Raw genomic sequence first — 16,114 nt, 5'->3', positions numbered from 1 at the left:
CCACTGTTTTCAGTTGCCATGAACGGCACTTCAGTTAATAAACATAAGCTTTAGACCCCCCACTCCGTTGTTTCCTATTCAAAAACACATAGTAGATATGTAGCAGAACACACGAAACGCAGACAAACAGTAGTAAAGCAGCATTCGTCCAGTGACCCGTGGGGTATCCCCGACTAGCCTCGTTAGCTTTATAAATCCACACCCCGACAATTTGACCCGGTGCGCCGAAAGAGATATTGAGCGCGATCGCAAGTCCGGCTCCAGCGGTTGAATGAAGGTTGGAAGATAACCAGCCAAGAAGAGGAGGAATGCACGAAAAGGCACCACTGGCCGCCACAATTAAGCAGCCATACCGACTCTATCGTACTGTTAGACGCTTAGCCTTTCTTGACATGGAATTAGCCTACCTGATATGCATCTGCGGATAAGACAGCAGAGGCTAGGAAGCCTACAGCACCAATGCACGAGAATATCGCCGCGTGGATTCCGCGTCTGGTACAACGCGATAACAGTGTTAGTTTAAACATTAGAGTCTAGGTGTATGGGTAACATACGCGTTGAAGCGGTCGGCCGACCATGAAACGGCGACCGTTACTACATATGCAACGGCATAAGGCGGGACGGTCATCAGTTGGGCTTCGAGGTTCTCGTACCCCAACCCGGCAGTAATGGATGGAGTAAAGAGCGAAAGACTCGAAAACGGAGTTGAAATGCCGAAATAAATCTAGTATGTCTCAGTAAACTGCTATTGAGTGAAGCATATAACACGTACCGCATAATGACAGTATAATCGCCAATCAGTCAGCACAGCTTTCGCGTCTGACCAGCTCATCGTTTTCGCACTGCTCTTTGAACCTTCTAGTCGGAGTCTGTGTTTTGCCAAATTGAGCTCTGCAGCGTTCAACCAACATGCTGTTTCCGGATAGTCCGGTAAGAGAAACCAGACAAGGATCGCGGAAGCACACGACGGGGCTCCTTCGATTATGAACAGCCAGCGCCAGGCCGACAGACCATGAGCTCCGTTCAAGTAGCCAACTCCATAAGCGATAGCACCACCAAATGCCCCGGCTAGTGTAGCAGAGGCGAGAATGAGTGCCACACGTATAGAACGCTCAGAGACGCGATACCAAAACGTTAGGTAATATACGAGTCCAGGGAACAACCCAGCTTCAATGACCCCGAGCAGGAACCGAATACCAGTAACATCTCCAAAATTTCGAGAGCCACCCAAACCCATTGTGATGCCTCCCCAGGAAAACATAAGGAACGCAATCCACCTCTAGGCCAAGTTAGTGAGTCATGGAAGACAGCCGATTAGATGATGTATACATACGCTGGGCTTCAGCTTCTTCAGCAAATAGTTTGAGGGTACCTCAAATATTCCATATGCCACAAGAAAGACCATCAACGCGATCCTAATAAAGGAACAGTTTATATATACTCAGCAATCTAAGAGGGCAGAGTACATACGTGTATTGGTAATTGCTCATATTTGTCTCGGAGAGAAGATCGTTACCCGTGTCCTTGTTCAAGACTTTGGCATTCCCTGGAGTCAACAAGTTTTAGCTTCATCTTCAATAGAAAGATCCTTCATGGGCATTTTTACCAATATTTGAGCGATCAAGGTAGCATAGTAGATAGACAAATGCCGACAAAGGCACGATACGCAGGTCTTGTTTCCATACCAGAGCCTTTTCAGCGGCAATGTCATAAGCGGGTTCCCCTTCTAGGCTATTTGAACTATCCTGAACCACAGTCAACATCATCCACTGTTCTGGATCGACAGAGAAGCACTGTTACCTACGTGCATGCCATTCTCAACGTCCTCCAGTTCATGCTCGTGGGGCTTTTCGTCCTGTGCTGTCATGTCTCCACGATCAGAACAAGAGGCCGGTGTGTCGTGAACTCTGACCTTGTTACGTAGCAGGTCTGTATGAAAAGTGGCCTCGAGGGGCTCAGTAGGAATTGACGATTATATATGGCGTGTTAGAATTGCAAGACTTCTGCATAACCCTAAATACAATGGTCCCGAGTCAGCTTCTGATAACATCGGCATCGGCGGCCGTCACCGACGGACAGTGTCCGAAGCCACTTTGCATTAGGGCTTCGGTTCACTGCCCCCGCAGCATTCAACCTGGAGAAGACGCGGGGTAAACGCCACTAGCGAAGAGCCGGGCAGCATTAGTCCGTAACATCCCCGCAGCCATTCTAGTTCTAGTATCCAGTTTGAGGGACTAGAGTCTGCCGGGTTACTTGACCGAAAACAACGGAGTTTCCAGCTTACTTGCCCACTCCTCTCAAGGTGACCGGAAGTGACATCGGAACATGCATGCATGCGATAGGTGCCATCGACGCAAATCAAAATGCGACAAAGCGCTACCGGTTTGTGGGCCATGCCAGAAAGCTGGGGTTACCTGCAGGTATGTCGATCGGACCAAAGGCCATCAGCAACTCCTGGAGAAATTGCAACGTCGCTTGAAACACGTCGAGGCTACGAATCGCAGCTTAGCGGCGAAGTTAGCTAGCCATAATTCTTCAGCCGGTCAAATTGAGACCAATGGAGACGGTAACGAGGTGGGATCAGAGATACCCGCGCTGAATGATGGCCTGGGAGGAGCTACTCCTAGACTGCATGAAAGAGAAGGAGACGAGAATGACGTTATAGAAGAAGTCACATTTCTGTCCAGTGGAGCAGGAGGTGAGCAGCACTTCCTGGGCTCCGCCAGCGGTGTATTCCTCGCCAGTCTCGTCAGTGCAACTATGGTCAGCTCTCAGTCCCAGGGCACACATGAAAGGGGTTCACGAGGAAGAAGATCGAGTAGATTTCCACCGGTGTCACCTCTAACTACTGCCTCTTCTGAGGCTTCGGCATTGCCTCCAGAGCAGGTCGCACGTAATCTACATCGTGCCTACTTTGAGCACGACCATCTCTGCTATCCTTTCCTCCATCGCGAGACCACGCTATGCGCATTGGACCAAGCCTACCAGGATCCCGCTTTTTTGGAGCAAGACGCCTTTGCCTCCCTTGCGTTTGATATGATCCTCGCTATAGCCACCGCTAGTGTGCATAAGTTCAACATAGAGGCGCTTCCTGATGCGGAGGCATATCAGATTCGAGCAACACAGAGGCTAAATGAGGTAATGCGTGATGGTGGTATACAAGCCCTTCAAGCGCTGCTGTTGCTATGCCAATATAGGATGACAAATTCGATCCAGGACACATCAACAAGTAAGTGACAGAATCTTCATATATCTGACTGCTTGATCTAACTTTCACTAGGTTTATGGCACATTGTTGGCGTTGCTTCCCGGATGTGCTTCGAGCTGGGACTGCATCGGGAGCAGACTTACCGACTGACCGAGACGACAGACGCCAGCAACAAAACTACAAATGTAACAATACTATGCGAGATCCGTCGCCGATGCTTTTGGTGTGTTGTTGCTATGGATAGGTACGAACACCTTTGCTTATGTTGGTTATCAACATTAATATTATCCAACCAGGATCGTAAGCATTACTTTGGGAAGGCCCCTTGCCATACACTTGCAGGATGTAGAAGTTGCCCTGCCTGACTCTAGTCTTGATGCTTCCTTGGATCGGGGCAATATAGACTGCGCGCCTTTTTCCCGCACGGCGTTGTTTGTTCACATCGTCCGTTACCGAATCATCTGTGGCGATATATTGTCTGCACTGCACAACACATCTAGTCGAACAAAAGGCGATGCGACATCTGCCTTGGCGGCTAGAGATAAACTTGCAGATGATCTTGGTCAATGGCACCATGAGACTGCGACGTTGTCACTTCCAGAAATTGACCTGTCTAACCCCCTTCTGGGAGGTCAGTCGAGCTACCGTGCCCGGGAATGGTATGAGCTATTGTATTATAATGCCCTCCTCATGTTGTATAGACCATCACCAGCGCTGTCATTGGCATCTCCTCATGACGCGGGCGTACTGCAAACTATTTTCGTCGCCGCGAAACAGGCCATCACATTATATTCCCACCTTCACCGCTCTCGGCGTATTAACTACACCTGGATAACTCTCCATTCTGTTTTCATGGCTGGCCTGTCCTATGTCTATGCTGTGGGTAGACATTTCCGATCACGCAAGCGCCGGACGCCTGGCAGTACATCCTCCCTTCTTCAGAGTGATCCCACCATAATCGAATTAGTGCATGACTCGAGAGCATGCTCGAATGTGTTGGTCGGTATCTCTGAGCGGTGGAATGTGACAAAGCATTGCCATGATGTCTTCAACCGCCTAACCGATGCCATGCTCGCAGATGCCATCGAATACCACTCCCACAGTGCAGCAGCCCAACCAAAGTCTGAAGCCCTAGGACCTAACGAGCCATTACTGTCGGTAGATGTTACAGGAGTCAGCGCCACATCGAACATTTCAACCTTTCCATCCTGGGATATAAACGACCCTACGCCGAGCTCGCTGGGCGTTGACTCCGTTTTGCGGGAATGCTTTGATGACTTGCGGCGATTCCAGATGCTTGAAGGACACGGCGACGATCCCGTCGGACGGTTATTTCATGATTGGTTAGGAGAGATTGGCGATATAGACATGAATTTAACACCTATGTGGTGAGGATAGAATTGTGTATCAAAACATCAACGTATTTATCTATCCAGTCTATATATTGTCTTAGTACAGGAATTGTGGAGTCAATCAGATCCAACCTCTTTTTAGAAACTTCTTCGGTACCTCCACCACTCGACTTCTCAAGTACTCCCCTATCCCTTTACCCAGTCCGTCGATCCGACTAGAACTAGCAATGCCACCATCTAAGAAGTCTAAGACCCTGAAGTGGACAGCCAACAGATTCATAAACTCGCATCGTTCCACGCAAGGCTCATTATCTCTTTGTGGCCAGTCTTCCCCAAGCAGCTTTTTGAATCGATCTATTGTTAAGAAGGATTGCAGCCAGGGGTACTCATCCGAGTTTCGGACAAAGAAGCCCACATTGAAATTGTCCCCTTTATCTCCTGAACGAGCATGAACTATACTGCCCAAGGGGGCGGCATCTGTGGCGCCAAACTGGTTTAAAAGCATGGGAACTTTGGTTTCGTATGAAGGTCTTTGTGTTGGGTATGTTCTTGTTATTGGAGCAGGCGGTGCATCATGTTGTATGCCGTTGGAGAGGATGACTCGATGGTGTATAAGATCAAGGGGAATAACTGCTGGAAAGATCTCCATGAACGGCTTTGGATCCATCATCCGAAAGTCAAGGTTCATGTGATATCCTTTCGTCCGTTAGAATATGGCCTATGAAAAGATATGAGGTAGCATACCAGGATAGCTTTGCATTCGCAGAGCATATATTAGTGTTTTGAATCTTTCCGCCGAGATATCCTCCAGATTCCTTGCTTGTGCAAACACTCGCAGAAATACCGTCCCTGCCTGCTGACTAGGCGGGTTAATAGCAGGTGACCCGTAGAGCTCAATAGACAATTTGCAGAAGTTATTACCACGGAGAGCACGATCGAGCTGATTGCGAAGCATCTCGGCCTTCTGGGCCACGTCCAGACCATTGATGTAGAAAGTTGCTTCGGCTTGGTAACCTCCCGGGGCTGCTATCATCGCTTTTGTCGTCGATGGTGGCGGTTGTCCAACGGTACCACAAACCCTGACACGATCGGGGCCGACCTCATCTACGGATACATTTCGCAGGTCGGCTGCAACGTCCGGATTGAGATATAACTCCCCTTGTAGCTCATAAAGCAGCTGAGCAATGGTGTTGAACTTAGTCACTGCTCCGCCATAGGTTTCACACTTAGTGATTATGCAACTGCCATCGGGACTAACTTCGGCGATGGGGAAGGAGAGATCGACAAGCTTCGGAAGCAAAGGCTTAAAACCGGAGAAGTTGGCACCTGTCACATACGGGCCACACTCAATAAGATCTATGTCAACTGCAATGAGTACAATATCAATCATATGAAATATGGAATCGTACATACGTCCAGCAACTAGTGCACCAGCAAGCTCGTCCCAAGCGTCTCGCTGCCACCTATACCACCAAGCCGCGGCACCGATGACTGGCGAAGCATCAGTGACACGGCCACATATGACAATGTCAGCGCCTGAATCAAGGGCTTCCACAATACCCCAAGCGCCAATGTATGCTACAGCGCAGTGTGGCGTCAAGGGCCAATCATTCAGCTTCCAGTCCATGTGGTCCAGATGGTGCAAGTCCCGGAACCCGGGCTGCTTGCTCTGGATCGGCTCCGAAATATCATCTCCCAGTACTGAAGCCACCACGATCTGGCTATAGCCCCTCTCTTTGCATAGTGCGCAAACCTTCTGCATCAGGGACGATGTATTCAACGCCCCAGCATTTGCAACGACTTTGATATCTTTTGCTACAACGATATCTAGACAGTCGCTCAACTGGGTCAGAAACCCAGACTCATATCCCAGATCAGGATCTTTTGATTTGGTTATGGCATTCCATGCAATGTTCATTTCTGATAACCAGTCACCAACAATGACATCGACATTGCCATGCTGCGCCATCCGCAACATTGCCTGTGGGTGGTCGCCAGTTGCACCGGAGACATTGCCGATACGGAGGGGGCGCTTGTCGAGCATTCTGGTGTTTTCCGGGTTAGCTTTTCGGTGTAAATAATGTAACTTTCCCCTGGCGGCAAGGTATATGTAGGATGTAGAATACTTTTAGCTGATCTGACTTGTAAAGGGACCCAAAACACCACGCAATAAGCTTCCGCAATGGTCGGATCAAACTGTGAACGAACACCACTCGGTCGGGTTTAACTATACCGACTGGCTATATGTAATTGGTCTTGCTCACCTGTGTCGTGCAATGATAGACTACGTTCCGCGTTTTCCGTCCCGGACACTATCATCGGTGACGGCGCCGACGGCCGATATATCGGCGATCCGGTCCTAGGCCATAGATGATCCCACTGAAGTGCTTTGTACAACATTCAGCCGGCAGATATTACCCCATAAATCATGAATCGTGAAATCTGCCGATCATCCCAAATGGGGAAGTCAATGTTCTAGGAACTTTGTGTCCCTCAGAACTTAAAAGAACCCGGCTGTGCGCTAAAGTCATAGGTGCAAGTCGTTGCATCTAACTGTCATTGCTTGTTACAATGAGAGCTCTGGTTATAACATACGTCTTTACGACCCTAGCAGTCGTCAAGGCCACCCCACTAGAAGGGAAACAGAAAGTCGATTGTGCAAATCTCGCTGGAATTTGGATCAATAGTGCCGCGCGTATCCATCACGCACAGAGTGAGCCTGTGGGAGGTCTCACTCTACCGAATAATGGAGACTCGGTCCTAAATGAGCTTCCTCTCTGCCATGTTCAAGGAACCATTAACTATATAGCTGGCGGGGATGCTACGCCAGATCCACGCGGGAATAATACCCTTAGCTGGGAACTATTCCTTCCAGACCAACCCCATTACAATGGACGTTTCCTTGTCGTAGGTAAGGGCGAACCAGCTATGGTTATATAACTGTTCACTAACCGAGGTCCTAGGGAACGGAGGCTTCGCAGGCAATATTGACAATGCCACTATGCTCACAAACCTGAATTCCGGCTTTGCAGTAGCAGGTTGTGATGGTGGACATCCATTGTCTGAAAGTGAAAGCAATGGACCTAACGACTCTGTACCATTCTTGGACGATATCGCGAAGGTGAAAACCTGGATCCACCATTCAATTGCCATGACCACCAATATCACTCGGGCCGTTACTGCCCAGTATTACGCTGAACGGCCGACGTACAGCTATTTCTGGGGCTGTTCAACTGGCGGTGCACAGGGTTACGCGCTTGCGCAATACCACCCTACCCTATTTGATGGCATATATGCTGGTAGTCCGGGAAATTGGTACAGTCATTTGATACTGAGCTTTTTGTGGAATGGACTGCATGCGACGGGGAACGGGTTTATGAGCCAAGATGTTTTGAATTTTATCACGAACAGAACAGTGGCTGCCTGCGATGAACTAGATGGTGTCAAAGACGGCATAATTGAGAACCCGTTGAGGTGTAACTTTGATATCGAGACACTGGAGTGCCAACTCGGTCAGATCCCCATTGTCAACAATGAGACTCTCTGCTTGACTACAGAACAGATCCAATCCGCACTTCAGATTTATGCCGGCCCGAAGGACCAACGCACGGGGAAGCAGATCTATCCTGGGTTTGACCTAGGCTCGGAAAACGGTTGGCTGGCTCAAGAAACATTTCTGTATTCCTCATACGCGGCTCCGATTCTTAGACAGCTAGTGTTCAAGGACGGGACCTATAATATTACATCGTTCAACTGGGGTTCAGATGTCGATTATCTAGACCACACCGCGTCACCGGCCATCGACGAGATTTCTCCAAATCTGTCGGCATTCAGTCAGAGAGGAGGCAAGTTGATCACACTTCAAGGATGGGCAGATCAGTACAATGCCGCCACATGGCCAATCGATCACCTGAAACAGATCCAGTCGGCTGTCCAAGGGCAAGATTTCTCTGATTTTATCCGACTATTCATGGTGCCTGGGGGTGGACACTGTGGGGCCAATTCAGCATACAGTCACGTACCAGCCACTTACCATGTTCTTGATGCTTTGTTGCCGTGGGTGGAAGATGGGATTGGCCCCGAAGAAATTATGACCTCTGCGCCTCCTGACGGGTCAAATACAACTAGGAAGCTGTGTGTATGGCCGAAGGAGGCGAGAATCCTCCATGGAAGCCCAAGCGATTGGAAGAGTTACACATGTGTTAGGTAGCATGGTCGGACACATCTCTTAGGCATCATTGCTCTTTCTTTTAATCCGGTTATTCGTTCTATGGCTGGGATTGAAACGCGTGTAGCATAAGATGGCCTCCCGTGTGAAGGCTCCCGTGTCGACCCTCTGGCCATACCACTACTTTACTCAATTGCTATCAAGAGCCTGGTATGGTTCGTACTCCACCAAAGCTGGTTCCAGAGAATCCCAGTATATCGTAATGAATCTAGGGGGAGTGAAATAAATAGTGAGCTCCAAACTGCCAAAGCCAAGAAGAGTTGGCCGACAAAGAAATAGGCTTTGTTACCTTTCGACATCAAGTCCAGCATGGGGTAAGGTGTTTTTGGCCAAGTGCAGTCCACTGGCCTTTCTTGGCTGGCATTTCTTGGTGTTGTCGGTAAAGTCTTTTTGCCCCGTTTGCCCAATTCTTTGATAATTTGGTTGCCAAAAAGGATTTTTAACGATTACAAGAAATGTAAATACTCTCGGCAAATATAGACCTCCTTTGTCCTACAAAAGTAGGAACAGCAGCTCTTGTCAAGCGATCAGATAACAGCTCAATGGTAACATCTGGCTTTATAACCCCATGTCTTGCCCTAAGTCACCACTCGTCTCTTCTCTTCACTGTAGTATCGGTCACTCATCCTCAACACCACAGAAATGTTTCAGAGTTATATTCTCATTGCTCTCTATCTCTCAGCTTTAGCTGTTGGTATACGAGTTGGACCCGGAAGCCAAGCCGGAGGCAGTGGAACAGGAGGAGCTACAGGAAATACATACCAGCCTCTACTTTCATCTACCCGACACATACACGACCAGTGCGTGGGAGTTAAGATACTGCCGGCGACAAATATCAACGCAGCACCACCGGAGCCGAACAGAGGTGGAGCCAGCAGAGCCGCTCAACCTGCATTAAACGTCATAGCTCCAGGTCCAAATTATGGAAATCTTGAACCGAGCACAGGTGAGCCACCGGTGCCACCAAACTCACCGATGAAGCGCGAACCTGTACCGCCGGCCAACGGAGCTGCACCACCTGCCAGCAACTTGAATCAAGCAGCCGGAAACTCAAATGTACCACCAGCACTGCCTCGAGTAAGGCTGTTCGGCAATTGCAGAGCCGCCGGTGGGAATGCACGCCCCACGGAAGTGGGCTTGGACACTTGCCTTGGTTGGGATGCTGTGAGCGAGTCATTAATCGCTCTACCAAAGTATGTATAGCACCATAGTCTCCCCGTTCATATTTCAGTCCATTCTAGCTTGCATGCTGTGGATACTAAATATTATAACTAGTGGACAAGGACTTGCGCGGGGCGGTTGCTGGGGCTGTCAGTACGTCAGGATCTCTCAGGACAGGTACCGAATCGATTGTTGGTGCGACAATGTCGCCCAGCGCCCCTTGGAATATGTTGCTCGGGGATCACAGCGAAGGGCAGCTAAGGTCTCGTTCAACCAAGGTGGGTGTTGAACCAATATTTGGCTGATTTGAGCTAACATGCTGTAGATGGGGTTTTTCAATTAGTCAATGGTCAACTCACCTGCCCTCAACCAAGGTCTTGAGAGCCAGTGCCTTTATTTCGCGAACGATGGTTGATTATGAGGGAGTATATATAGGCTGACAGGACAAAGGCGCCACAGAGTCAGGTTAGGAAACAGATGTATATACCAGATAGGATGTAGCTCAGAGGCTCGGGACAGGTTCGATGTCGCACGTTGAGAGGTGATGGCACCACTTCAGCAGCCTACTAACCATGTTATCCATCTATCTCATATTAACCCTAATGTGACAATACGAACATCTAGATCGTATCATGCACACAGAAGCTTATAGACTTCAGAAAGCTTTGTGCAGTGAATGAGATCGAAGATGGAATCGATTCGCCTATAGGTAAATATAATTTTGCATTTTGTCTCCTCGCGCTGTTGCCTTCATCACCGCGTATATGCAGGTAAAGTGGCTTGCCTGTCGATCAAGGCAACACAGGCCTGGGCCACCTGCCCAAGCTTCTACCCGTCCCGTTGGCCTATTGGAGGGCTAAATTCGTTGCGATGTCTTCTCCCAATGGCCCCCAATATCAATTCAAACGTTTCGCTTCTGGGAAAGGATCAGCGTGCTTACTCTTCAATCTCTGCTAGTTAACTAATTTAAATTAAACACGCTAAAACAGTAACTGCCTCGATTCTATTCAGGGTCCAATCCGAGCCCCCTCAAAATGTCAGCCTTGGCTGGCAAGGCACATGTCGATGCTAAATTTCCTTTCTATGTTAACTCTGTTATGGCGAATCTACCCCCGATGCTACTGAGTCTCCCTCACAATCACAGACCATGACTCCAAAAGAACTCGACCGGGCGGAAACGATCGAATTGCTTTCAATTCCGCGAGATGAAGAACCACTTGGACCCGACTCGTCGAGCGAAGCCGACAAAGATATGCGCGACCGGACGGCAGTTGAATCGACGCGAAAGCACGACAAGAAACGCAAAACAGAAAACTGGAAACGGTCGCTATATCTAGGCTCTCTATCGAGTGTAATTGTACTCTTATTTAATGTTTCCTTTGTCGCCTGGGCCGTGTCGCATCATAATCTTACGGAAAATCGCGGAGTACTCTACACCGGCGATTGTACCAAGACTAAGAGAATGAGTACTGGGATTCACTTGGTCATCAACATTCTAAGCACTGCTCTGCTTTGTGCGAGTTCTTATACTATGGTAGAGAGCTGTTTCTTTGACCTGCAGGCATGGTGCTTGAATCCTGACTTTAAGACAGCAATGCCTGTGCGCCCCTACACGTACGGAGATTGATCGCGCACATCTGAAGAATCAATGGCTGGACATTGGTGTGCCTAGCGTGCGGAATTTGTTTCGGATCTCGAAGATGAAACTCATTCTCTGGCTAACCCTAGCGCTATCGTCTCTACCGCTTCACCTATTGTAGGTGGACATTTTGTTACTCTACCTCCAAGTAATATACTGAGCACAAACATTAACCATAATAACAGCTACAACTCGACCATCTTCTCGACAATCACAAACGTCGAGTACGAAATCTTTGCGGGAAACAAGCCGTTCTCCGATTTCAATGCGAAGAACGTCCGGCCGCCTCCCAATGTTATAGAAACGGATAACACCAGGTACATGAACCCCTACTTCTCATTCTCAAGAATGCTGGAGAAGGGACAGAATGGCGAGCTCTACCGTCTGGAAAATGCCGACTGCATGTCCGCTTATGCCACGAACTTCCAAGATGAATACGGCAGCGTACTTTTACTCACCGATGATTTTCACCCAAACGATACCGACTTCGACTTTCTGTCGTTCCAGGGACCCTCTACCCCCGTGAGAGGAAACAATCCATACGCTTGGATGTGTTGCAACTACACCGTATATGCCTGTGATATGCAGGCATTATGCCGCGACCAACTTCCAGAGATCCGCGGGCATACCGACAACTGGATAGTTGGTGGCTACCGCGTGAATTCTTGCTTAGCAGAACGGATTCCGGGGAAATGCAAACTGGAGTACAGTCTTCCTCTAGCCATTACCGTTATCATTTTCAATATTGTCAAGGCGATCATTATTTGCGCCGTGGCCCTCACGATGACCGACTTGCCCATCCTCACCATCGGCGACGCGGTAGCTTCATTTCTAAAGACCCCTGAGACAAGAAAAAGAGAACATTGTCTCACTTCCAAGACACTAGCCAAGAATCCAACTCCCAGACCCATCCCTTACAGCCCAAAACCCCAAAGATGGGTCGCCGCAGTCTCAATAGTCCGATGGATCATCTGCATAATATGGTACGCACATATACCCCCAAGTATGCAACCCTACCAAGCCACCCCCCCACTAAGAAGAACCCACTATTAGCTACACCATTGCTATCGCAATCTGCATCGGGCTGCTATGTTTCGGGCTCAGCCAAATCCGCAACAAAGGCAAGATCTGGTCCGGACTCGGCATCACAAACACAGACACCCTCATCAGCGGAAACGCCTGGCCGCCCTCTCTAATCACCAACACCATCATCGCAAACACCCCCCAAGTCATCTTCTCCATGCTCTACTTCGTCTCCAACAGCGTTCTCACAGCTATGACCCTCGCTGCGGAGTGGAGCAACTACGCACTCCACCGCAAGGGTCTCCGCGTCTCCTCTACCCCGCAGGGCTCCCAACGCACCACCTACTTTCTCTCTCTGCCCTATACCTACGCCATCCCGCTGCTGGTCTTCTCCACCGTGCTGCATTGGCTCATATCCCAGAGCCTGTTCCTCGTCAACGTGGAGTCGTATAATATGCAGCTGGAGCGTTTCCAGTTATTCGATTTCGCCACGTGCGGATACTCCCCCGTCGCGATTGTCAGTGCGATTGTTGTCGGGGGAGTCATGCTTTTGGGTCTTGTGGGGTTGGGCTTTCGCCGGTTTGCGTCCGGCATGCCCGTCGCCGGGAGTTGTAGTCGGGCTATTGCTGCGGCGTGCTATCCTGGGTGTTCTGTCGAGGGAGATGGTGTCGAGACTATGCCTCTGAAATGGGGGGTTGTGTATGAAGGCATGGCGGATGGGGCGGAGGTCGGACGCTGTGCTTTCTCTGGTGGGGAGGTTGGGATACCTCTTGATGGGGTTGTCTATAGGTGATTGAGTTGCTTTGTGTATCATTGTGGCTTTACTAATAATATCCATTTGCTTTGTGGATTCGGGTTGTTTTATTTCTTCGGGTGTTAGATACTAGCTTGGGGGAGTTGGGATTGTTTTCTAGAATTCTACTACAGATCGAGACACTTGTAGTGGTATCTAGAACCAATGCCAGCACATGCATGACTTGGTTCTCAAGGTGAAAATTAGATTCACTGATCGAAATATTGAATCGACTCATAATACCACGATATATCCGTACCATTGTCCGTATATTCGAAGGCTAGGCAGAAGCCCAAGAGAGATGAAAAAGGGGGTAGTCAGAGAAAGAAAGAAGGAAAGAAAGAAAAAAAGAAAGCGCACGCTGCACATCAATAAAATGAACAGGTGATAAGACAACAAGCCCTCCGAGTCTGGGAAGCCCCTTAACAAACTGGTATCCAAGCAAAATCCAACATAAAAATCAGAACTCATACATATACAATCAAAACCGTCATAAACTGGGCAAGGTATTAGAACATATGAAACACACCGCTTGCGTATATACACTGTGTATCCAAGCACATTAGCATATTAATATATACAGGCCTCGACAGAGTAGATCTCGTCGCACGCGCCCCAGAAGCCGATCAGACAGCCTCCCCCTTGATAGAAGCAGCAGGGGTTCTACAGCTCTTGACAAACTTGGGCCATGTGTTGGTGAGAACAAGATACTTGATACTCTTCTCGGCGTCGTTAAAGACAGTTGGCCCGAAACTCTCCGGGACTTCACCCCAGAATTGCACGCGGTCATCTGAGGACACTTGGTGGAGCGCGACCTGGGAGCCGTTTGCGGAGCTGGGCGAGGAAAGAGTTTTCATGGGGAAACTGGGGGCTTCGAAAGGAGTGACAGGATCGACAGCAGCGCGCTTCTCGCCGTACAGGGCACGAGCAGGCCCTTCGAAGATGTTTTCGAGTTTTCGGAGATCCTGGGAAGAAATATTCACGGGAAACTCGGCGTGACTGACGCTGATGAACTTGATGTAAATGTGCAATGCGCGGTTGAAACGTTCGTGAAGCAATTCCTTCATGTTGTCATCTATGGGGGTAGTGCTATCTCGGAGTGCCTTGGGCAACGAGTTCTTCCATTCGGCAACGCTGGTGAGGAAGGCGACATTCTCGCCGGAAAAGTCGTTGAGGGCGGAGAACTTCTGAAGAGGAGCGGGATTGCGTTCCAAGACATGTTCCAGGGCACCCATGGTTAGGATACTGTCGCGAGAGCCGGTGGTATCGACAGAGCCGTTGGTGGATTTCCAGCCGGACATCATGGATTCGACCATGGTAGGGATGGAGCTGAGGGACCTGGCTTCTGAGCCAGACGACTTCATTTTTGACTCCCACTGCTCAATCGCGTTGAACGTCTCCTGGCGGAGAGCGTGGTGGCGCATTACTTCCCAGCAGGGGAGAAAGACGGTGAATATTTCCATGATCCAAATGGATAAGCAAATCCTATACCGTGTCAGGAAGGCTGCGTTCTATACACATATATGTTGAAACACTTACCACTGCGGAGGAATCCAGTACTGGTTGACCACTTCCATGCCCGGAACGTAGAGAGCGATGAGCCACATCGGGGTAGCGTGGAGGCTGCGTAAGACGTTAATGATGGAAACCTCGCTTCTTCGCTTTTCATACTCACTTGGCGACAGCGCAACCAATTGTCTGAACTCGCCAGCCTTGGGTATCATGGATATGGCGAGATTTCCAGAGAACAACGGGAGCAACAAACCAGGCCCAAAAGAACTGCCAAAACACACCAGGCCACCTAATCTAAGTCAGCATCGTCTTTAATCGAGCGACCGCTTCGCATCTCCATCCATAGCATTCTTACCATTCCCAGCCTCGGCCCTGTTCCGTCGCCTGCTCCATCGGAGTACCCGTAACCTCAGTGCCGGGGATTCCCCAAGAGCTGTGCCACTTGCGGGAAATCACCCACATCAGGACGGTAAGGAAAATCTGAACGACCATGGCGATACCAACGAGAATGACGATCCGTTTGGTATACTCGAGTCGGCGGAAGCGGCCAAACAAACCGCCTTTGGGCTTCTCATCGGGAAGGGATTCCGTGAGGCGGCTATCATGATGGGCATATTTCCGCTGATGCTTTGCGACGTGGAGGAATCGGCTGTTGGAAGCGTGGAATAGGGCGATTCCGCAGGGCAAATAGGTGCCCATGATCCAGTACTGGGCGTCTCCTGGCATGATGGCACCGATCATAACCCCGAATTGGACAGACGCCCAATACAAATGAAGGAGGACGATCGCTGATAGCGAGAGACCAAGGCCGCGTATTCGGAGAGTCGGCATGTTGCGATTGGCGATGAGATAGATCATGCCCAGCACCACAGCGGTAGTCCACACGCCGGCCCAGCATGCCCACCATATGCTGACTGGGGTGTATGCGGCCTGCGGCTTAGACTCTGGGGTGATTCCGAGTTCTGATCCCATGATGACGGTGTTTCGCTGAAAGAATGGCTAAAGGAGCGTGGTGTAGTTGGGTAGCGCTTGTCAGCGATCGCCAGTCAAGGTTGACAGGTTCGTGAGGATATCGAAGCCATGAAGAAAAAGAATAAGTCAATGCGCCTGCAGGGCAGCAGTTGGGCTCGTGGCCAACTTAATGGGTTTGCAGCATCTTAGATTGGAGATATCACTTGCAGATCAGTTCCAGGACGTG

At 49.6% G+C, this 16,114-nt stretch overlaps 7 protein-coding genes across 7 annotated transcripts; 4 read left to right on the top strand and 3 right to left on the bottom strand.

The window, feature by feature from the left end:
• Positions 1 to 34: 34 nt before the first annotated feature.
• Positions 35 to 1,927, bottom strand: ABOM_001488 (putative MFS transporter; the record flags this gene model as incomplete). Its single annotated transcript, XM_022528618.1, has 8 exons — positions 35 to 358; positions 408 to 492; positions 555 to 724; positions 773 to 1,279; positions 1,334 to 1,415; positions 1,471 to 1,546; positions 1,607 to 1,745; positions 1,805 to 1,927. Coding segments are annotated over 8 exons (1,506 nt in total), but the record flags the coding sequence as incomplete, so codon positions are not given.
• Positions 1,928 to 2,325: 398 nt separating this feature from the next.
• ABOM_001487 (putative transcription factor) lies at positions 2,326 to 4,549 on the top strand (the record flags this gene model as incomplete). The annotated part of the gene is made up of 3 exons (XM_022528617.1): positions 2,326 to 3,229; positions 3,281 to 3,452; positions 3,505 to 4,549. Coding segments are annotated over 3 exons (2,121 nt in total), but the record flags the coding sequence as incomplete, so codon positions are not given.
• Positions 4,550 to 4,681: 132 nt separating this feature from the next.
• ABOM_001486 (acyclic terpene utilization AtuA family protein) lies at positions 4,682 to 6,604 on the bottom strand (the record flags this gene model as incomplete). The annotated part of the gene is made up of 3 exons (XM_022528616.1): positions 4,682 to 5,256; positions 5,305 to 5,916; positions 5,974 to 6,604. The coding sequence occupies 3 exons, from the start codon at positions 6,602 to 6,604 to the stop codon at positions 4,682 to 4,684; spliced, it is 1,818 nt and encodes a 605-aa protein (XP_022393553.1).
• Positions 6,605 to 7,131: 527 nt separating this feature from the next.
• Positions 7,132 to 8,770, top strand: ABOM_001485 (putative feruloyl esterase B precursor; the record flags this gene model as incomplete). Its single annotated transcript, XM_022528615.1, has 2 exons — positions 7,132 to 7,471; positions 7,524 to 8,770. The coding sequence occupies 2 exons, from the start codon at positions 7,132 to 7,134 to the stop codon at positions 8,768 to 8,770; spliced, it is 1,587 nt and encodes a 528-aa protein (XP_022393552.1).
• A 660-nt stretch (positions 8,771 to 9,430) lies between these two features.
• On the top strand, positions 9,431 to 10,330 carry ABOM_001484 (uncharacterized protein; the record flags this gene model as incomplete). The annotated part of the gene is made up of 3 exons (XM_022528614.1): positions 9,431 to 9,981; positions 10,064 to 10,227; positions 10,275 to 10,330. 3 exons carry the CDS (start codon positions 9,431 to 9,433, stop codon positions 10,328 to 10,330), a joined length of 771 nt encoding a protein of 256 aa, XP_022393551.1.
• A 766-nt stretch (positions 10,331 to 11,096) lies between these two features.
• Positions 11,097 to 13,404, top strand: ABOM_001483 (uncharacterized protein; the record flags this gene model as incomplete). The annotated part of the gene is made up of 4 exons (XM_022528613.1): positions 11,097 to 11,483; positions 11,542 to 11,705; positions 11,774 to 12,571; positions 12,642 to 13,404. The coding sequence occupies 4 exons, from the start codon at positions 11,097 to 11,099 to the stop codon at positions 13,402 to 13,404; spliced, it is 2,112 nt and encodes a 703-aa protein (XP_022393512.1).
• A 626-nt stretch (positions 13,405 to 14,030) lies between these two features.
• ABOM_001482 (uncharacterized protein) lies at positions 14,031 to 15,888 on the bottom strand (the record flags this gene model as incomplete). Its single annotated transcript, XM_022528612.1, has 4 exons — positions 14,031 to 14,889; positions 14,944 to 15,027; positions 15,080 to 15,205; positions 15,272 to 15,888. 4 exons carry the CDS (start codon positions 15,886 to 15,888, stop codon positions 14,031 to 14,033), a joined length of 1,686 nt encoding a protein of 561 aa, XP_022393550.1.
• Positions 15,889 to 16,114: the final 226 nt, after the last annotated feature.

Source organism: Aspergillus bombycis, assembly GCF_001792695.1.
Source record: "Aspergillus bombycis strain NRRL26010 chromosome Unknown contig00006, whole genome shotgun sequence".
Classification (NCBI taxonomy): domain Eukaryota; kingdom Fungi; phylum Ascomycota; class Eurotiomycetes; order Eurotiales; family Aspergillaceae; genus Aspergillus; species Aspergillus bombycis.
The sequence above is the reverse complement of the archived record's forward strand: the minus strand, read 5'-3'. Positions and strand labels throughout refer to the sequence as shown.